Source organism: Meles meles, chromosome 8 (assembly GCF_922984935.1).
Source record: "Meles meles chromosome 8, mMelMel3.1 paternal haplotype, whole genome shotgun sequence".
NCBI lineage: Eukaryota > Metazoa > Chordata > Mammalia > Carnivora > Mustelidae > Meles > Meles meles.
Window position 1 is genome coordinate 111,186,588 of NC_060073.1, and position 22,667 is coordinate 111,209,254.

The 22,667-nt window shown below is 42.7% G+C and overlaps 1 protein-coding gene across 3 annotated transcripts in view; it reads right to left on the reverse strand.

The window, feature by feature from the left end:
* Positions 1 to 2,093: 2,093 nt before the first annotated feature.
* The window catches only part of DIXDC1 (DIX domain containing 1), a 70,970-nt gene continuing 50,396 nt past the window's right edge, over positions 2,094 to 22,667 (reverse strand). For all 3 annotated transcript variants that reach the window (XM_046017828.1, XM_046017827.1, XM_046017829.1), the window contains 12 exons: positions 22,176 to 22,229; positions 20,565 to 20,615; positions 18,408 to 18,512; positions 17,936 to 17,989; positions 17,371 to 17,463; positions 17,220 to 17,291; positions 16,387 to 16,476; positions 15,885 to 16,046; positions 15,353 to 15,419; positions 7,799 to 7,904; positions 6,714 to 6,822; positions 2,094 to 5,481 (listed from right to left, as the gene is read on the reverse strand). In XM_046017828.1, coding sequence (XP_045873784.1) covers positions 5,401 to 5,481; positions 6,714 to 6,822; positions 7,799 to 7,904; positions 15,353 to 15,419; positions 15,885 to 16,046; positions 16,387 to 16,476; positions 17,220 to 17,291; positions 17,371 to 17,463; positions 17,936 to 17,989; positions 18,408 to 18,512; positions 20,565 to 20,615; positions 22,176 to 22,229 — 1,044 coding nt within the window. In that variant the 3' untranslated portion in view covers positions 2,094 to 5,400. The remainder of the gene's footprint in view (positions 5,482 to 6,713; positions 6,823 to 7,798; positions 7,905 to 15,352; positions 15,420 to 15,884; positions 16,047 to 16,386; positions 16,477 to 17,219; positions 17,292 to 17,370; positions 17,464 to 17,935; positions 17,990 to 18,407; positions 18,513 to 20,564; positions 20,616 to 22,175; positions 22,230 to 22,667) is intronic.

Genomic DNA, 22,667 nt, shown 5'->3' on the forward strand with positions numbered 1-22,667 from the left:
CTGAGAGGTGGGCTGAGGGGGAGTGGCCAAGTTTTGAGGCAAGCCGGGAAGGGAGCCGGAGGCCAAGGGCAGGGTCACCGAGCGCTCCGGAAGATTGGCGCGGAGCGGTTCGAGGGGATCAGGGCGTTCTGGTGATGTGCAGACGGTCTCTGCCGACCCAGCCGTGGCCAGGTTTGGGGCCTCGCTAACTTTGTATTAAGTTACAAAGGCTTAAGTTCAGGTTTGTAGCATAACCGGAAATCAGAATGAACAGGTTTTCCAGCCAAATGGTGCGAGGGGCAGCCAAACCGAAGATTCATTCCCCCATTAAGGTGTGCTGTAGCGGGTCTAAGCATTTATGCTATGTATGAAGATACAAGCTTGGTATACCGTCCGGTAAATACTGGAAGTTGAAGCACGTCATTTGAATTAATAAATGAGAAGTTATCCACATTTGTTAGGTATACTTCTATTGTAGGGTTATCATGCTACAAGTGAAAAATACCTCATTTCTGAGCTGAGGGTGGCGTTAGATTAGGCGGAAGCACGTGCTGTATTTATATCTCTAAGTCCCCATTGTACAGATGGTCAGAACACGAAGAACACAAGAAATAGGAAAAACCAACATGTGAAAATATGTTCAACCTTGCTAGTAATTAAACATCTGGACAACTGAAACAGCCAGAAGGCACTATTTCATACCTACTAAAGTAGTAAGCTATTTTTAAAAGGCAAAAACCCAGTATTGAGATTGCAGTGAGAAAGATGTACTCATTGAGTAGACTGAATACAACGGTTGTTTTTATAGATGGCAGTACAAGAAGTAACAGAAAGATCTTCCCCAAAATTCTATTCTAGTATGCTTAAAGCATTCAGAATAAGGTAAAAACCTTATTAGTGTCTTTATAACACTTTTAGTGTTATAATTTTTGTGTCTTTATAACCAAAAGAACTGATATTACTTTCCAAATATGAGGAAAGCAAGCAGTCACAGCTGCCTAACAGTAATACGTAGGCAGTACAACCGAGAAATAATAAATTAACAGGTTAAGTGGAAAGGCACATTTGAAATTACAAGAGTAGAACAATTATATTACAAATTATGTAAAACTAGGAATAGCTGTTGGAAGAATGATTGTGATTAGTGGAAGGGCTTATACTGTAACTTTATAAATTATGAAAATGTTTTGATGATTTTGAATTGACCAGAATATCTTACTACTTCCACTGTATTGGAATTTAATAACTGGATCTAAATCAGCCTTTGTATGATCCTGTCTTCAGTTTGCTGATCACCTACGTAGGTAGGATTGCTTAAACCTGGGTTTGTTATTTTTCAGTGCATAGCTGGGTTTTATTTGAATGCACTTTTGACAGTTTTAGTTAAATCACAGGAGGGCACAGGTCAAACAGTCCAGGGTGGTAAGTTTACCCCAGAGGTGGGATAGGAATTCTTAGGTTTTCAGGCCTGAGAGAATAGGTCTGAACTCCCGTGAACAGATTGGATAACAGAAGTCAAGGAAAAGGAAGGCTCAAGACTCTAAGGTTTGAAGTAGAGAAACGTGTAGAATGGTGACAACCGATAGGAAATGGGTAGATGGAAAGAGGAATTACTGGGTATGAAAGTTCTTTACATGCTTAATTTTAACATAATGACCTAATTAAAATGGCTTGTAATTAATGGTTGAAAATATGTAATTCCAAGTCAAGTAAAAGCTCAGGACTAAAAATATAAATATATAAAACGTTTAAATTAAAGTGCTACATGAAGCTGACCTAAGTTTTAGGAAGGCAGCTTTCAAATTAATTTGGAAATTCTGGTTCTGAGTACAGCTTGTACTCAGGCTTTTATTTGTTTGCACATTTATATATAATTTCAAAAGAAGTGCTAAATCAGTGAATTTTCTTTGACAATAATAATGTGTTTTGTGCTTACATTTGAAATGCCAATGGTAAAATATCTATGGTCATAAAGTAATCCTTATCTCTGCTCTCCAGGTAATGAGTAAATACGCTACCAGGGAGATCACTTGAGGAAATTGACTTGCACTAAATGTAAATGGCTTTGCTGATTAATTTCAGTCGCTAAACACAAGTGAAAATGATTAACAGTATTTAGTTTGCAAACTCCATTTTATTCATGGTTTGTTTCTGCTTTTTTTTTTTAATTAGTTCACAAATCTGGTACATACAGGCAGTTAAAACTGGTTATCACTTTGATAATCAGAAGCCTCTGGTATAACACAGTCTTCATGAAAACAAAATGGGGAGAATGCATGGTGGTAATCTCTATGAAAGCAATGGTTGCAAACATCCATGTTTCTAAGAAAATATAACTTTACATATATATTTTAAGCAAGCTATACCTCTTACATAAATTCAGACAATAGGAGTGTGCAATCATAATGCTTATTTTATGAAAAAAATGAAAATTATTATAATTATGACATAAATGCTCTTAAGTAATTAGAGTCCTCTTGGATTGGATGTAAACATAAAGATATTTTCCCTAATTTACAGCCATCCTGGTCAAAAAGAGCTGAAATGTTAATCACTAAGTAGGAATGCCATTAACTAAGTTTAATCCAAATTCTTTAGGTACAAATTGTAAAGTGTTCCAATTCCAGCTAATTTAGGGAACTGAGTGAGAACAGTCATCAGTTTTTAAATGACAACTTTTGAAGGAATTGAGCTTTCTTCTAATCTAATATGAGAGGATCATTTTTTTTTTTTAATCTCATAGGTTTAGAGATTACTTTATGAACTCTAAACATTCTAGTTCCCTAGTTTTTTCAAAGGAAGAGAATTTCAGTGTTCGGATGGACTATCCCACACAAATGTCACCAGGGGACAATCCTTGGAATAAGTCAAGAGGCTTCGAGGACAACCAAAGTGTAACAAACAGGAATCGATTTAAACCAGAAGGAACCAATGCACACACTTCTCAGAAGGCTCCTGTCTTTAGAAACTGGAATAGGGATTACCAACACATTGTACACAAAAATTACTCGAGCGACATCCTGTAATGGGGTGTTTAGTTATTACCCGTGGCATATGAGATTAATGAGCTAAAGGGGAAAAAACTATCTCATTTTCTCCCCTGAACTCAACTTCAGCTTTCTGTGGAGGCACTGAGGCCATGCAGCTCCTCTTCCAAAGAACAGAGATATAAAAGCCAAATAAGGTAGAGGACTTTGAAATTTTTCTCTCATTTAATTTTCTCTGAAAAGCTAAATTCTACATAATGGTGAGAATGTTTGCTCAAAGAAAACTGACAAGTATAAACTAACTTAAGGGACAGATATTCAAGATAAATTGTACTGGAAACACAGTAACGAATTTTGGCCTAATAATCCTCATGCTGTCTAGCATGTCTAGCAAAACACTAAAATTCATGCAAAAGAGAAATTGGTGACATGAGGACCTTTTCTCCAGACTTCGGGGTAGGGGGGTGCGGATTCAGAATATCCTGTTTTCTTCTGTTTGCTTTCGTAATGAATTATTCTTGCTTTTGACTGACTTTCCCAGTCACTTCCAATGAAAAATTCTTCAGTAGGAGATCAAGTAAACTTACTGAAAGATATCGATATGTTTTGAGCTCCTTCTGTATGCTAGAGGAGCAATCAAAGAGATTACGTAAAACTACCTCCACTACCAAAATGGCAGGTAGAATTAGAACCAGGAATAAGTTGTCATTAATATACTTGTAATAAAATAAAGCTTGTTCTGAAACCACAAGGGTAAGAAGAGAAGAGCCTTATAAAAGCTACTGGGTTCTCTAGAAAATGGATACAGTATATAGAATGTGAGAACATAGAGAACTCACACTCAAGTTATAAAAATAGACATGGTTCTCAGACAAAAACAAATGAGTACAAAAGAATTCTCCAAACATGAACTATTTTAAAAGACACATTTATATAAAACAACAAAATGTCATTTCAGAGCTCCAATGAGTAGTCTGTTGAAACAGCTGGAAAACGGAGATGAACTAGAGACAGACAGGTCAAGAACCCAGAACTGACTTGTCTGACTCTCCTGGTTGGCAGTGTACATTGGTCACAGGCCGACTGCTTTTGGAAATGAGTATTTGTGTGTGTGTGTGTGTGTGTGTGTGTGCGCGCGCGTGCGCATATATATGTATATACATACATATATATACATACATACATACATATATATATATACATATATGGCTGATTAGTTGATAGTGCTTGGTAAATGACTGAGAAAACCCAAGTTATTAAGTAATCTCTGGAAGTTTAACTCTTTTCTCTTAGCTTCTACACTTGACAATGTTGCACATGAGAAAGGATTCTAGGGTTTTTTTTAACCCAGAATCAACCCTGCCATTCACAACTCATGCTCCATGCCCCATGGTTCCTATTGTGCGCTAAAGGATCAACCTAGACTAAATACATAATTGAAAATAACTTGAAATGAAGAGGGGCAGACCAGTAACTCATGCTCAGTACTCATAAATCACAAACACTGAAATTAACGGTCTGTCTCCTTTTGACTGCAAAGGAGACACCATGAGTTAAAGGAAGTCATGAGAGAAAGAAAGTCAAGGAAATATGGGTAGCAGCACCTTTCCATACCCGCTTAGATTTTTAAGGAGACTTTTAACTCCTTATTCCTTTCAAACACAAAGTTCGTCGGTTGGAAGGGGGGAAATGGCTCTACAGTGGAAGAGTCCCCAGAGAAAACTAGCAGTACATGAAATGTGCCCTCTGTGGGCTAAAGGACAAGTTGCAGAACCAGTTAAGACACAAGAGGCAACCCATGGTCTTATTTCATCATGGTTTTAGCAAAGTATAGCACAATATGGGCAGCCCTTTTTCCATCCAATCAACAATTCAGCACCATCCATGTCCGGTCCAAAAACTTCCTGAAGACTGGGCTTTCGTCTTTGGTACCACCTCAGGAGTTCCTCTTGGTTTGCAATAGCTGCAAAGAAGCCAAAAAGCTGGTACCTTTGCCTTGTCTGTGAGTACAAATGCTGGGACTCTGATTGCTGCAACCATTGAGGCCAATTAAAATAATACTGTAACACACAGGAGTGACGCATCCAATTCCCAGTTTCCAGATAATAGCAGCCATGCCCCTACAGGAGCGGGATCATCCATTCCCACTGGTTAAGGCCTTCGGTTTGTTGTCCTCAGAGTAGAATAAAACACTGTGTTCCCACGGACAAGGAACTCCAGATGAACCCATGGTCTACCGGTGGACAGGGACTTTAAGTACCACATAAGCCAGGCACAGAAACAGTACTGGCCCGGGGCTGTCACACTTGGAGAAGCTTCTTTTTTGGCAGCACAAACTAGAAACTTCTTTGTGTATTCTGGTTTTAGTCCTCTTTCCTGAGTGAAACAGCCAGGGGGTACCAAGTTCCATGAGCCCCCAATCCAATACTCAGCATTAATTCTCTCCATGGTCTTCTTCCACCCAGGCTACAATTTTCCCTTCCCACCCAGGGATGGCATCATCATCGTGGAAAACCTAGAGGAAGAAAAAAAACCAGGCACAGTGAAAAAATAAGTAAGACAGGGAGTCTGTCTAGATGGCTGCTGCTGATAAAACTAAGACCTCAACAGAGAGGATAAAGAACATACAGAGGAAAGCCTTAAGTTAGAGTCTACATCCTTTTTGTTTTGTTCCTAAAGTTATACCTAAATATAAAAATGTATATACATGCATACATATATATATATATAAAATATTTTTAACATATGTAATATGTTATTGTATTTTGTATAATAGATTATGTGCATTATATATAATACGACATATACTATATCCTATTGTTATATTATTATATTATTAAAATTACATAACATATATTCTTATATGATACATATATATATAGTTTTTTAAATCTATGAAATGGTAAAAGCATCCCTACCTTGCTTTGCTTATAGAGTTTGATTAGAATTAATAAATTACTAACCATACAGCATTTTAGGGTGCTTAGGAGAAAGCAGTAGCATACGTATTATAAAAATGAGAAAGGGTAAAATTTTGGTCCCAGGTATCGTAAAGAAAGGGTTAGAAAGAAGACCAAAAGAACAGGCAGTTCTCTTTATTCATTCATTCAATTTTCTAAGCCACTAACAGAACAGGGCTATTAAAGCATTTCAGTGTGGAAATATTTATGAAACAAAACATTGGCTTTAATCACAATGTGACTATGTAAGAACCCAGAACTCTCTTCCCTATATTTGGCAGATGGATTATAAAGAGAAGCGTAGGCTAAGAAAACAGTCAAGGAGTTGAGAATAAGCAGACATAACTTTCCAGAAGTTCCTCATTTTAATTATCTGAGAAACTACCATCCCGATATACAGTTCCACATATTCATGCCTGTTTGTTTATTTTGCTCAACACAGGAAGCAGAAAAGTTTCTAAGATTTAACTACAGATAGAGAAGGGACCCCCTCAAGCCAAGCTTCCATTCAAGCTCAGGTCCTTTTATTTTCACTAACAAAACTTTCTCCTTTTTAAAATAGAGCATTCTGTCCCAGTTAGGTCAAAGTGATTAAGTCCTTGAACTGAGGAAGCTGCCAGTTCCTTGTGCATTCCCTGACCACATCGGTCTAGAGTCATCAGATGGGCCTGAGGCTCTGGGAAACTCCTCTCCTGGGGAGGGAACTGGGGTACTGGTTGCAGAGGAGGCAGCTCTGGGGTTCAGGAACCAGCAGCAATACCACCCAGGCTCCCCAGGGATTCTGTACCTCCTCTTTGACAGTGCCAAACTCAGGATCCAGCGCTTTGAAGTGGTACCGGTGATTCCCCTCTCGATCAATGGCTGCTTTAAAATCCTTTAGTGTTACCTCCCCCAACCTGCAATGAAAGGCAAGAGCACTGACGTAGACTGCTTCTCATTAGCCTGGGAAGAGGAGATGTTACCTTTAAAGCCAGGCCCCTACCAAAGACTCTCCAGGCAGAAATGACAGGGCCTTGTTAGGTCCCGCCCCTGGGAACCCAGACAATTCTACAGCAGAGGTTAGGGAGCCACCAAGAGGGAAGAATAGCATTACCAACAGGTGCTCTGAGAATTTAAAATAGATGTTTGTGTTCCAGCAACAGCCAGATCGCTTTTGTCTGTTTTACTCAGGAAATCAGACATTGTAAGATCTCTGAAATCTAATTTGCTGAACGATCAATACATCTAAGTTCTCTTGATTTCCTTCTTTGCCACAATATTGCATCTCTCTAGGCTGGTGGAATTCAGTCAGACATCACCATCTTCATCTTTCTAGCTTCAGAAAGCTCCCCGTTAGCCCAGACCAACTAAGCAAACTCTCCAGGAGAGGGACAACCTATTACCTCTCTCAGCTGTTGGTTCCAGAGTTTAAAAAGTCTTTCTTTCAAAGCCATTTATTTACCTTACAAGGGAGTATAAAGGAATGTTTGAAGGTTTTTAACATGAATTCCCAATTGCTTAGATGCGATCATCAAACAGGACCGAGATGGATGAGTAACAGCCCTGGAGGGCCAGGCTGCAACCCACGGCTACCAACGGGAGCTGTTTTGAACCCTTAAAAAGTGATTTTTCCTAACTCGGCATATAATTGTGCATCAGGAATGGAAGCACTATTACTGCGTCTGTGCTTTGCAGCAGATCATGACTTGTCCCTTCCAACGCCACTGGTTAGCGGCGACACTGCAACGAGGATCCCGATCTGTGCTCTTCCTACACCATACTGTTCCTCCAACACCTCTCAGCTCATTCAGTGGGAGGGAACCCGAGTCCGCCTCCTGTCACTACTTTGTCCTTTCAAAAAGTGGAAGAGAAACTGCAATCCTCGAATCTCACCTCTTTGGTATGTTGACCATGAAGGGTGTGAGTGACCGGTCAGTGAAATAGAGCACTTTAGTGCAGGTGCTGCTGACAGCCGGGGAGCTCTGTGAGTGAGGCAACCCTGAAATCGGAGAGAGACGCTGAGGTCAGAGCTTGCTCCCAACCCCACCTCATTTCCAGTCATTCGAAGTGTCCCAGGAGCATGAAGCTGCCTGGGGTCACAGCGCAGCCTCCACACCATTGCAAAACATCAGCCACATCGTGGGGTGTGATCCACGGGAAGTCACCCCTAGGGTGCTTTGGGCACGGACACTATCATGAGGCCGCCCCTTCTCACCCATTCCAGGTACTTCTCCCAGGGAACAACGGGGGTCCCAACAGGCAGTGTTGCTCAGAGTCAAAAGAGATCAGAGAAGCCAGGCAAGATCTCAACTAAGGGAGAAGGGACACAGAGCAGGAGGCGCAGACATTGCCAACTTGTAGACAGGGTAGAGAACGCCCGCGCAATTCATGACGAGAGACGTGCGCAGGAGCAAGAACCGCAGAGCAAAGTGACCTTAGAAACTCGGATCCCAAGGGACTTCATGCTTCGTTGCAAAAGGTACAAAACCTATCTCATCCCTTAGCTACACAGGATCTGTACGTGTTGGTCCTATGGTTTGTTTGGTTTTTATTTTTTTAAGATTTTATTTATTCATTTGACAAAGAGATGAAAGAAAGCACACAAGCACAAGCAGAGGGAGAGGGAGAAGCAGGATTCCCACAGAGCAGGGAGCCCAATGCAGGGCTGCACCCGGGACCCTGGGATCGTGACCTGAGCCAAAATTAAGAGTCAGCCGCTGAACCGACTGAGCCACTCAGGCCAGGTGCCCCGGTCCCATGGTTTTTAACTCAGATTCCTTGGTCTGCATCTTCTCTATGCTTTATACAAGTACTTATTAAAAATTTTAATTAAGGGGGCGCCTGGGTGGCTCAGTGGTTTAAAGCCTCTGCGTTCGGCTTGGGTCATGATCTCAGGGTCCTGGGATGGAGCCCCACATTGGGTTCTCTGCTCGGCAGGGGGCCTGCTTCCCCCTCTCTCTCTGCCTGCCTCTCTGCCTACTTGTGATCTCTCTATATATATATCAAATAAAGAAATAAAATCTTTTAAAAAATAAAAAAATTTTAATTAAGGAGTACTTGCGATTATGCCTTTAATAGGAGAAAAGACTAATCAGAAATTTTTATCATAAGAACCAAAAAACAGTAATTACTGTATCTTATAATCTAATTGATTCGTTATAATATTAAAATCTCCATTGCCATCCTATATTTTTATATATATTTTCTTAACTTATTCTAGGTATTTCAGCATCCTTGCCATACGCGTTTACTCTCAAGTAGATACTGATTGATTCGTAACAGTATTTTTCTTGCTTTTGTGGATGTCTTCTCATTTCTTACTGAATCTTAGACATCATGTATATGACAGTAGAGAGTGACTTACCAAATATTGATGCTTAGAAATAGGCCCACTGCTCGTTCCGCCAGGCCATAGTACTAGGGACAGTTAATCTGGACTGCAACTGAGCTGGGATTGGGATTTCTGTTCAGGTTACCTTTGGGGCATCACCACCGGCTACACGTCCCTGTAGAGCTATGTTCAGGAGCTAGATTGCTGGAGGGTTTTCTTCAGTGTTCCTCCATCTTAGCTTTAGACTTCACTTGTGAGCCTGCGCCCGAGTCAATCTCTCTACACCTGGGCCTTCCCACAGCAGGCTGGTGCTGTTTCTTACTCAGTGCTTGGACGTCCAGCAGCTAGCAACGAGGGGAGCTTCTCTGTGGTCATGATCCAACCTCAGTGTTGAGGGTGGGCCATTGGCAATGGTCCTACTCTTCCCCCAAGGGTAGGCAACCTCTAAGATATGAGCCCAAGACAGTGTCCTACCAGTCTCCCAGGCAGAGACAGTTCTTTTTTCCTTTTTCCTTCCCTTGCCAAAATAGGTCTTCACCTTTGCCTGGGACGAGGAGGGAGGAGAAAACTGATTCGCTGCCCTTCCCTACTGGCTTAAGGCTTTTGTTCCTTAAAGAAGAATGCTTCATGCTTTTCCTTTCATGGCAGCTGCTTGGGCCTCCACCATCAAGATAGGTTTTCCCTAGACTCTGTCCCTAGACCAGTATTTTTCATAAGCACCCAGTGGAGGTCCGTAGAGAGCCTGCGAGTGGGTGCAAACTCCTCTTGCATCTGTGGCCCCGAGGGTTCCTATCCTCTCTGCTTAGCCTTGAGCAATTACAATCCTAGCCGAATTCTTCCCTATTCGGATGGCGGTGCCATCTTCCTCCCACAAGGGCACCCATGCTTGCATCCAGCCCTCCTTGGAGGCACCCGTTTGTACTCAGGCTAGTTGGCTGCTCTATGATCTCATCTCTCTCGTGGATTCAAGAAAGTGAAAGTTATGATTTCTTTTAGATTACTCAACTTTGTCTTATTGTTAGAAAAGGAGCCTTCTATATCCTAGGCAGAGGTTGGAAATTACTTTTTCTTAACTTACTTTTTAAATTTATTTTTATTTTTACTTATGGGGGGGGCAAAAAGGTGATTTTTATTAAAGCATGGGGACAGGACCCGTGGGCAGAAAGAGCTGCCTAACTTACTTTTTTAAAATAGAGGTAAAGCCTACTTGAGATCTCTGTCAAATAAATAAATAAAATCTTTTAAAAAAGGGGGGGGGGCGCACCTGGGTGGCTCAGTGGGTTAAAATAGAGGTAAAATTCACATAACACAAAACTCACCATTTTAACCTTTCAAAGTGTGTAATTCAGAGGCATTTAGTACGTTTAGTGTTACGTCACTGTAACTACTATCTAGTTCTAGAACATATTATTATCCCAAAAGGAGACTTCATACTCATTAAGCAGTCCCTCCTTCCTAGTCTTGGCATCTGTCTGATGTACTCATTGGTTGTTTCTATGAATCTGCCTATTCTGGGCCTTTCATATAAAAGGATTCATCCTGGGGCACCTGGGTGGCTCAGTGGGTTAAAGCCTCTGGCTTCGGCTCAGGTCATGATCCCAGGGTCCTGGGATCGAGCCCCACATCGGGCTCTCTGCTCCACAGGGAGCCTGCTTCCTCCTCTCTCTCTGCCTGCCTCTCTGCCTAGTTGTGATTTCTCTCTGTCAAATAAATAAAATTAAAAAAAAAAAAAAAAAAGGATTCATCCAATTTATACCCTTTTGTGTCTGGCATCGTTCACTTAGCGTTTTCAAGGTTCATCCACGTTGTAGGATGTATCAATGCATTGTTTCTTTTTTTTTTTTTTTAAGATTTTATTTATTTATTTGACAGACAGAGATCACAAGTAGGCAGAGAGGCAGGCAGAGAGAGAGGAGAAAGCAGGCTCCCCACTCAGCAGAGAGCCCGATGCGGGGCTCGATCCCAGGACCCCGGGATCATGACCCAAGCCGAAGGCAGAGGCTTTAACCCACTGAGCCACCCAGGCGCCCCGCATTGTTTCTTTTTATAGCTGGATAATATTCCATCGTATGCACATGCCAGAATTTGTTTAAACATTCATTGAGTGATGGATGAACATTTGGGTTGTTTCCACCTTCTGGCTATTGTGAATAATGCTATGTACATGTGTGTGCAAGTTTGTTGTTTTTTTTCTTTTAAATACCTGTTTTTAATTCTTTCAGTATGTAGCTAGGAATGGAATTACTGGATCATAGAGTAATTCTGTATTTAAGTTTCTGAGGAACCACTAAACTGTTTTCCACAGCAGCTGTACCATTTGACATCCCCACCAGCAATGTCTGGGACCTCCCCCTCAACAACACTTATTTTCCATTCCTTTAGAACTAGGGTATCTCACTGTGTTTTGATGTGCATTCCCTAATGACTCTTGGTTTTAAACATCTTTTCATGTGTGGATTGGCTATTTGTTTATCTTTGGAGAAACGCTTATTCAAGCCCTTTGCCTGTTTATTACTGGATTTCTTTGTCTTTTGCTGTCAGTCTGTAAGAGTTCTTTGTATATTCTCCATTCTACACCCTTATCAGATATATGATTTTTCAAGTATTTTCTCCTATGGCCTTTGTCTTTTCACTTTCTTGATAGTGTCCTTTGAGGCAAAATTTTAAAATTTTGATGAAGTCCCCATTTCCCTATTTTTTCTTCTACTGCTCATGCTTTGCTGCTTTGTTTTTTGTTGCTGACTGAGAATCCAAGGTCATGAATATTTTCCATGTCTTCTTCTAAGAATTTGATAGCCTTAGCTCTTACATTTACGTCAATGATCCATTTTTAATGTTTGGTGTGAGGTAGGGGTCCATCTCTACGCTCCACATCTCTGCATGTGGATATACTGTTGTCCAGCACCATTTGTCCAAGAGACTATATGCTGGTCTGATGACCACAGATGTATAGGTTTTCTCTGAACTCTCAATTCTATTCCACTAATCTACTGTGCTACTTTATTTTTTTAAGATTTTATTTTTATTTATTTGGGAGAGACAGAGAGAGCACCAGTAGGGTGGGGGGCAGAGGGAGAGGGAAAAGCAGACTCTCCACTGAGCAGGGAGCCCAATGTAGGGCTTATGGGGATAAGCCCTGAGCCAGAGACAGACATTTAACCGACTGAGCCACCCAGGGGCCACTCTACTGTATTACTTTTTAAATCCGAAATAATTATTATTGTTTTCCCTTAAGAGTAAAAGGCAAAAAAAGAAGTGGATTCAGAGAAAAGTTTACTCTCTCAGGAGATCTGGATGTGATGAAATGGAGAAAGACAGGGCGTAAGCCAGAGGGGAATAACTGGAAGGTGTTTTGAGACTATAAACATTCGCCTTGCACCTCTCATCTGCTACACACTATGCCATGTTATTTGCACATAATATTTCACTTAATGCTCATAATCCTTCAAAATTATCTCCATTTCATGAACAAGGAAACTAAAATTCATAGATATTAATTAACTCCCTTGCCCATGATCACACACTCTACTGAGAGCCAAAACTATGCCCCCAGATCTGTCTGATTCCATACTCTGTATTTTTCCCACTCTATTTTGTGTCCAGTTTTGGACACAAAGTTTGAAGTGCCATTCTGCCTATAGAGAGATATCTAGTTGTCATTCAAAAATACAGCCCTGGGGCACCTGGATGGCTCAATGGGTTAAAGCCTCTGCCTTCGGCTCAGGTCATGATCCCAGGGTCCTGGGATAGAGCCCCACGTCGGGCTCTCTGCTCAGCAGGGAGCGTGCTTCCCTTCCTCTCTCTCTGCCTGCCTCTCTTCCTACTTGTGATCTCTGTCTATCAAATAAATAAATAAAATCTTAAAAAAAAATACAGCCCTGAAACTCAGAAAAGGGCTGGGGTTAGAGATTATAAATTTAAAAATAATCAGCACATAAGAACAGCTGAAGGCATGGGAGTAGAAGGGATCGCCTAAAGAAAAAGGCCTAGGTTTAGATCTCGCATGGATCCCAGGACACATCAACATTCAAGGGTTGGAGAGAGAAGAGAAGAAAAGGAGACTGTGTTGAGTTCACTGCACTGCACGTCTGAAGAGGGCAAGTACCTCGTCCATCCTGTTCATCTCCGTATCTCCTGTGTCTAACACGGGAACTACATAATGGATGCTCAATAAATATTTGTTGAATGAATAACTGGTTGGTACTGAAGTTAAAGAGGAAAAATATGTGCAGAAGGAAACGATTCAAGGACAGTCAGTGAGGGCTCCTGGGTGGCTCAGTGGGTTAAAGCCTCTGCCTTTGGCTCAGGTCATGACCCCAGGGTCCTGGGATCGAGCCCCACATCAGGCTCTCTGCTCAGCAGGGAGCCTGCTTCCCTTCCTCTCTCCCTCCCTGCCCCTCTGCCGACTTGTGATCTCTGTCAAATAAATAAATAAAATCTTAAAAAAAAAAAAAAAAGAACAGTCAGTGATTTTGAGAAGTCAATAGAAGACAAGGTTTGAAAAGTAACCACTTTGATCAAGGCCAAGAAGGTCAACAGTGATCTGACAAAAAGAACACTAAGTGGATTTGCGGAGTAAAAGTCGACTGGTGACTTGAGTAGTGAATGGGAAGAAAGGATGGAAAAAGATCCCATGTAGACTATTTTTTCAAGGTTTGATGTGGGGGAATAAGAAAAAAAGTCAGTAGGTAGGAGGCTAACAAGTTACACAAAGCTTTTGTATTTTCAGGAGAGAGATCTTATAGTTGTGAATACAGAAATTAGATTAACTCCCTATATATAAGCAGCTATGAATATCTGCAGTATTTAGGATAAGTACAGCAAATACATAAAAGGATTTTTCCAGGAAGGAAGGAATTTATTAGATTTTTAAAGAAGAATTTCCAAATATTTAGAATTATCTGCATTGGCAATTTATATTAACCTAAAGAAAGTCCTGAAGGGGATGACAAAATAAAAAGCCTCCCAAGAAAATAGAAATGAGGGACGCTTGGGTGGCTCAGTCAGTTGAACAGCTGCCTTTGGCTAAGGTCATGATCCCAGGGTCCGGGGATAGAGTCTAGCATCCGGCATCTTATTCAGCAGGGAGCCGGCCTCTCCCTCTCCCTGCCGCTCACACACACTCTTTCTCTCTCTGACAAATAAATAAATGAATAAATAAAATCTTTAAAAAAAAAACCCAGAAATGACTGTTTCAAAACAATGCTAAAAAAGAAATTGAAACTAATTCTGGTACTAATATAATTTTTTATTCCCAGTGTAAATCCCTCATTCAAGAAGAAAAGGTATCTAGGGGCTTACATAGAATTTTATTTGCCCTACAAAAAACATTTTATCTTTCTTATTGTGCCAATGTCTTAAGTGTCTTACTTTAGATTTTGTTTATTAATGTAGCTTCCAAAACCGTATATGTAACATACAGTCAGCTTTTTACTATTTGGTTTTTGTAGATTATTATGTACTTTTAGATTAGGCCTGGGTAAACCATAAAAGACAAAATGTGGATATCATTAAAGAAAAAGGTAACATACACGATAAAAGTGAAATGATCAGGGAGGGTAGGTTTCCAGCATGTTTGAAAGAACAGGGAAAGGAATTAGAGAGGGCGTAGAGCTGATTAAATTACTTCTTCAGTGTGGCCACTAGATGGCGCAAGGCTTTTGCGGGACTCAAAGTTTTAAGGAAACTGTTTTAGTTTTAAGGAAACCCCAGTTTTAAGGAAAATCCCCAAAGAAATGAAACTTTTTGCCTTCAGGAAGAACTGGAAATTTTCTGTGCTATTTGGGATTGTAGGGTGGGTTTTGTGTATTTCTGTTGTTTTATATTCTGCTGTGTTCGGTGTAAATGTTTTAATATTGTGTATTTTCCAAAGATATTTTAGCCTGAGTCAGCAGCATCCTGCATGTGCTAAATGGCACTTGGGGTGATGGTGATGATGACGGCTGGTATGTGTCTTCATATCCTAGAAGTAACTCGATTCAAGTATTCCTACAGAAACAATGTAAGAGTGACGTACCCCAAGAAAAATTCTACTCTCAAAATGTCAGTAGCAAGAAAAGTACTAAATTTCTGATCTAATAAACTAGGAGTCCTTACTGAACGGTATGGGTACTTACTTGAATTAGGGGGCCAGGACTCCCGGTATTCACTACCTGCTTGAGTTCTGGGTGACTTGCCCCGAACCTGAGGAGCCACACAAAAATACCAAGAGTTACCATGAGCAGGAGAATTTATCCAAGAAATTTAAGTCATAAAAATGTACCTGAAATATCTACTTTTCTACCCCATCTTCCACAGTATATAAAATCGAACGATATATTCTAATAATAACGATGTACATTCATAAAAGGCTCTCTAGTTTCCAATGTAGTTTTCCATATATTTCCGCATCCAATGCCAAGCTCATTCAGGGGAGAAGAAGCAGTAGAGAGAGAGACTCCCGTGGGGTCAAGAACCACACTTCCTTAAACCCTTATGCAATTTCTAGGAGCAAGAGTTATCATGAACGCCTTTCCTGATGAAGAGTCGGCTCCACTCAGAGGAAAACCTTTGACATGTCTGTTGGCATGGCCGTCATCTCAACGAAACTTGATACAACGAAGTTCCTGGGGTGCTGGCCCAAGAGAACCGGCCCAGAAAGAGGATTACCCTTCTGTCCGGCTTCTTCTGGGTCTCCATGGCGTGCAAGCGCTCCATCAGGCTGGAGAGGCCCTGCTCCAGGCTGTCGATGGTGTGGTGCTGAGGGTCGTGGCCGCTGAAGCTGCCGCGCAGGCTGCGGAGTGCGTCACGGACGAGCTGCAGGTCGCTGGTCTGGGGGCAGAAGGGAGGTGCCGCTGAGCTGGCGCGGCCGCAGGACTAACCACATCCCCACCGCTGGGCTCAACGCCCATACAGCAGAGAGGCTGCCAGGCCGGATCTTTTATTTTCGAGGGAGGAGGTGTGAATGCTAAGAAATTTTCCTTCACAGAATGGACCTATTGTTTGCCTATTAATTATTCATGATGGACAGCAAGAATCTCACATCTTCTGCGCTCATCAGATGCAGGAATTAGGGAACTGGGGTACAAAAGGCCCAGGCGCTGCCGATGGCTAGGCCACTGTTCCGGTTTTAGCTGGAAGTGGGGTCTGCATGCAAATCCTAAGAACCTACCCCTTTGTGAGTGACGGAAGCAGCTCCTTTTCCTGCCACTGGAAGGAGAAAGCCATTGCTCTGAGAGTTGTGACTGTTGTAGCTGGTCACCTACGGCAGCAAGAAGAGATGCTTGTGGTAAGGGAGAATTCCGAACCGAGACGTCCTCATCTTCCTTATTCGCACTCACCACTTCCTGACACAGTCTACCATTGTCTGTTCATGTTGCTCTCAATTCGAATTTAACCCTCATGAGTGCAAAGACCTTTTCCTCCTTTCGTTCCCTGCTGTAACCCCGGTACTGGATACCTGGTTGGTACTGCGGAGTGAGGAATGAGCAAAATGGAAGCCTCGGCCGGGGGACCCCCAACCTTGCCTCAGCCTGGCCGTGGGCAGGCCTGAGAAGGCTGCTTCAGCACCTGCTGACTTCACTTCAGCGAGGAAAAGAATAAGAACAAAGACTAATATTTTGGAGCCTGACTTTGTGCCAAGTGGACTGTCTATTTTCCAGATGAGTCTTCTTCCTTTGTTTTTTTCAATAGGTCTCATTTCTGAAGGTCAGAAGCGAAGCAAATTAAGGTCACACAATGGCAACAAGTATGAAAAGCTGGAATCTGAAACTAGATTTTCTTTGCCTGGAAGCTGCACTATTTTTTTAAATTTTTAAAGTTTTATTTATTTAAGTATTCTCTACACCCAATGTGACACTTGAACTCAAGACACGGAGATCAAGACTGCATACTGCTGCGCCTGAACCAGCCAGGAGCCGCTGGACCCTGCACTCTAAACCCCCTCATCAAATAGCCTCTTTGACCCTACAGATGTGGGAGGGGGGGCCCCAAGGGGCGGGTTACCTCATCTGCCTCTCTTTTCATACAGTGAGCCAAAAGGACGTCTTTCTGTTCCAGCTCCCGCTCTAGGTCCACCTGCAAGGAAGAGAAGACATCAGGAAAAGCTGTCTTTGGGCTGGAGGGGCAGGAGGTCAGTGGGGGCCTCTACTCCCACCTGCTGGTAACTGGCCTCAGAGAGCTTCCGGAGGGCTTCTTCCAGCTTGGCCTGGTGCTGCTGGAGGAGGCGCTCCTTCTGCCCCAGCTCCTTCTGCAACAGAGACAGAGCTTTCAGGTGGGTGGCAAAGCCAAGCGCGCTGAACAGCTCCCCGCTGGCTGGGCAAGTTCCACCTGAGCAATGGAGAGGCTCAAGGGGAAGAGTCCTTTCCTCAAGGCACACAGGAAGACATTCCACACCATAGTGATCTGACACAGTACAGAGGGTTCTTGGAACAGTAAGGCAGAAGGGAACTAGCATTTGTGGGAGGACCGCTACATGGCACGCATGCAGGTTAGACATAAAGGTTGAGACGGAAGTTTGCAGACAACCAGCTCTGTACACCTTCTCGTGTACAGACATGCTCTCTGTTCTTCAGGGTTACGGAATCAAAGGCACCGAGAAGATGTCCTTGCAGAAAGCAGCAATGAGAACAGAGTATTCAGAGCTCTTTGAACAAAAGCAACAACAGACTGTCCATAAAAGGTCAAATGGAAATCATTTCCAAACTGATACACCTTCTTACTTTATACTCTCCCAAGAGCCTGTTCCGCTCCTCTAGCTTCCTCTGCAGGTCCACCTGCAAGAAGGAAAAGAATTAACCCACACAGAGGTATTGTCTGCCACGCCCAGTAGGAAACCAACCATGCAGTAACCAGAGCTGATGCCGGCTGCGAGGGCACAGAGCACAGAGAGGGCACGGCTACGGTGAAAACACACAGCTGTTCTCTGTTTCTTTAGTAAGATAATCAAATGGTAGCACCAGGTTTTGTCTCTGTCTCAGCGTGCTGAAAATTGAAGGGCTCGAGGCTAGTGAGATATGGGCTTTCAGCGGAGGGCAGAGATGACTCTAACAGGAAGTAAGGCTAATTGCAGACACGGAGGACGGGCATCTCAGAAATAAGCTAAGAGGTCAGGATGGCAGATCAAACAGGACTTCATGTATCCTATTTTGCTCCTGGGGCTCCAGGAGGTCAGGGTTCATTCAGGTAGCTCACATTCTGGTTGTGCAGCTCATCTTTGTCCATATTGGCCCTCAGCAGTTCTTGTTTGAGCTGAAGAACAGAGGTGTCCTGTTGAGTCAACCTCTGCTGCAAGGCGTCCTAGGGAACAGAAGCACACTCATTACTGTGGTCCCAGTTAATCAATCAGCCAGTCATCACTACAAGTTTTAAAGCCCTTACTGCGTACCCAGCTTTAGTTTGGGCAAACTAGGAGACGGAAAGGATATGAGGTCTTGCTCTAAGGGGACGAGCAGGGATTCTTCTGCCCCTTTCCCAGATGCTGGCAACTAAAGGAAAGTCCTATCCACGGTCCTACCTAGCTGACTGAAACCCGCTTTCTCCTCCACCTATTACTCACCCCTACCCTCCACTGCCTTCCTGCCAGCATGACGCCAGAGAGAGAGTCGGTGGCCTTTGGGATCCAACAGACCGAGATTCAAATTACCAGTCTATTGCTTGCCTTCATGACAGTGACCATGGACCATGCTCTCTCTTTCCTCCCACCCTGGCTTTCTCATCTTATATCTAGGCCATATAAATACTGAGTCTAGATGAGCTCTTCTTCCTTCTCCTTCTCTGCCAAATCCCCATCTCCTAGAGGGCTGGGCCTTACTGCTGCCTGCCAGTAGGGAATCCCTGGAATCCCTCAAAGCCTGCTCCCATCGCCTTCCAATGTCTAGTCTAGACCCGGGCTGGGATTGTATTTCCATGCTCGGAACTCCTCTTGGACTTATGGTTTCTCTTCCCGGCATCCTAAGATCTTACCAGCTTCAGGGTATCTGTCTCTCCGCTTGGACACTCTTGGTTCCTACCATGCCTAAGAACTGTGGGATGTACACACTTAAAAGACTGGCAGAGCACACTTTTCCAACCATGGTGACCTCACTTGGAACTCGGGACTGGAGCTGCACTGCAGTGTGTTTGCCTTGATTTTCCTCTCTTTATAGAATACGAAGAAAAGTGGGGCGGGCTCTGGAGAAGGCGAGGGTCCGTTCTTAAGTACGCTGTCAGCCGTGACAGTACGTGCCAAAGGTTGTCCAAGATGCGCTTGGCATCAGCAGTTCAGAGAACTTTCCCCAAAGTGTTAGTAAGTGTTGCATGGGAGAAAAGGCACCTCTGTGGTTAATAATTCCAAACTTTTTATGGCAGACTTTCTCAGGTCCTCTAGTATGGGACTCTTCCAGCCTACAGGGCCTTTCTCAAACTCATCTGAGCATGGAACGCTTTGTTTTCTGCCATATCTCAAAGGATCAAGGCTATGAAATATACTCTGACTCTGACAAATGCTGAGGAGCTGTGCTCCAGTCTGCCTGTGAACAGAAGTGTAGGGAAGAGGAGAAGACAGCGGCTTAAGAATATCCTTTCACGTTTCTAGGTGTTTATTCAAAGATGCATTCCCACAGGGAGAAGCACCATATATTCAAAACTGTTGGCTAGATCACTGTATTAGCAAAAGACTGGCGATAACCTAAAAGACCATCAACAGGAACTGATTACATGATCATACAAACATGCACTGGCATAATATGCAGCCATAAAAAAAGATCTAGGAAGGTTTTTATGTACTGAAATAGAACGATCTCCAAGATATACTACTAAGTGAAAAAAGAGCAACGTGTCAAGCTGTATGTATAATATACTATTATTGGGGGAAAATCATATACACACATATTTACTGATAACTGATAAGTTACCACCAGGAAAGAGAACTAAGTGACTGAGTGGGGGGAGGGGACAGGGCTGGAAGACAGACTTTTCAGGGATGATCTTTTCTTCACTTCAGGCCATTAGATACTATTACCTACTCAAACACTAAGTAAATTACAAGGTTTAAGAGGACATTCTTCTTTAGAACTGAAGAAAACTATAAAACCTGGTTGTTTTTACATATAAAAACTGAGAGGGTGGCCAGAGGGAAGGGACGGCGTAATGAATCGTAACCGTCAGAAATCAGCCTCAGCAAAACACAGGAGTTTTCCCCAACAGGTCTCACTTCTCATCCACAAAGTGATACTTCCTAGTATCACTCGGGCTGTCCAAGGCTCCCACAAACGTATACCAGACCCAACTCTCCTCCTCCCGCCCACGCTCGGCAGTAGACAGCTTTACCGGGTAGAGTTTATTTAAAGGGTCAAATGTCTTCCTTTTTACCTTTATCCCCTGTAAGTTTCTGGCTTCTTGTTTACATTTCAGCAGCTCCTTCTGCAAACCAAATATAGTTAGATCAGATGGCAGCATCTGGGTTGCATCAGAAGCATTACCTCATTCCGTCAGTAGGAACACAAAACTCAGATAGCCGTTCCATGAACAACTCACCCTCTCCTGAGGCGGAAAGCAGATCGGGTCCAGTAAACAGTAAAGGCGGCCTCACAGAGACAAGAACGAGACCCATGCCATCCTTCCCTGTGCTACCCAAGCCCAAATGCAGGGAGAGAAGCGTCTTGTCAAGAAAGAAGATACCACACATTCCCACAGACTCTGATTCCTACAGTTAGCCCTCCTCACTGACAGGAAAACCTAACCATGATAATCTAGGTCTCCCTTACTGAAACACACAATCGTATCTTCATAGGCCTGCTCCCAGTGTCATGCGCTCGAAGGGCTAGAGTCCTTCGGATTCTCCAAGTGGGCATTCTTCTTTATAAACCAAACAAAGACACATTTAGCCCAATAATGAAATGCTAATTATCCATCCCTTACAATAGATTAAAAACACGTATATAATTGTCACTAGGGAAGATTTTAGGAGAGGAACACCCATACCCTAGACCGTGCTCTCTTCTTTCCTATTGCATCATATTAAGAGTTTGGAATTAACATATCTAAAATGGGAAATTCCTAACATGGGCTCCACAGATGGACTCGAAAGTAGTTCTATTAAAAATTCAAGTCAGTGACTGTGTGAGCACAGACTCGTGCATATCCGGGAGAGTGCTAATGGCTTTAGTCATATACCTATGACTCCAAAAAAGTCAAAACCCACTGAACTAAAAGCATTCTGGGAAGAAGTCTTTATAAAGGACCATACTGGACTATGGTTAATACTACTGTATCATGTATTTGGAAGTTGATTAAGATAATAAATGTTAAAAGTTCTCATTGAAAGAAAAAAATGTGTAACTCTGTGTGGTGGTGGGTGTTAACTACATTTATAATGGTGATCATTTCATAATATGTACATACATCAAATCAATGTTACATACCTGCAATTAATGTAGTATAAATTATTTAAAAATTGTCTTAAAAAGACCATACTGGGGGCACACGGGTGGCTCATCAGTTAAGCGTCTGCCTTTGGCTCAGGTCATGAATTCAGGGTCCTGGGCTCCAGCCCCTAGTCAGACTCTCTGCTCAGTGGGGAGTCTGCTTTTCCCTCTCCCTCGGACCCACCCCCCACCTCGTGCTCTCATTCACACACATGCACATTCCCTCACTCTCAAATAAATGAACTAAAAACTTAAAAAAAAATGACCATACTGATATTAGACCCATTTTTAATTAAAAAAGAAAAATTGATGAAACGTTTAAAACATAAAGAAAGGCGAAACCAATGACATAGATACCTATCACCGCCAAGACTCAAAAGACATTACATTTTTACCATATTCAGGACACGTCTCTCTCTTTCAATTAAACATATAAAACAGACGCAGCCAAAGTCCTAAGTCCGCATCCCGTCCCTCATACCCGTCACTGTTCAGACGCTGGTGTGTGATATTCCCGTAATTTTTTTCGAAGGGAAAAGGGCATGTTGTCACATACCTTTAGGTCCTGATTCTCCTCCATACTCTGATCCAGACGACTCCGGATTATAATCTAAACATAAGGCACAAAGAGATGGCTGTGTAGCTATGCCGTGATATTCAGAGGTCATTCGTTCAGCAAATATGTACTGGGTACCTTTTCCAATGTTAGCCTCCTACGTTCCTACAGGAATACGGAGAACAGGAAGCAGCCCCTCCCCTCTGGGGGGGTGGTTGGCGCAAGGAAAGGACTGTGGATGAAATTCAGACAAGTGCCTGTGGACTGGGTATAGGGGGGTCAGAGGAAAAGCAAAGGGATGATAAAATGACCCTTGCCTTGGAGGTAAATTTTACTGTTGCTGTTTTATAGAAAATGAATTAGGTGAGGACAGGAGAGGAATCAGGAAAACCAGCTGGTAGGCTGCTAGCATACTGGATGGAGGACTGAATCAAGGTTGTGGCTTAGAGAAAGGAGAGAAGTGGATGGAAATAATTTAAAGGGGAATGGACA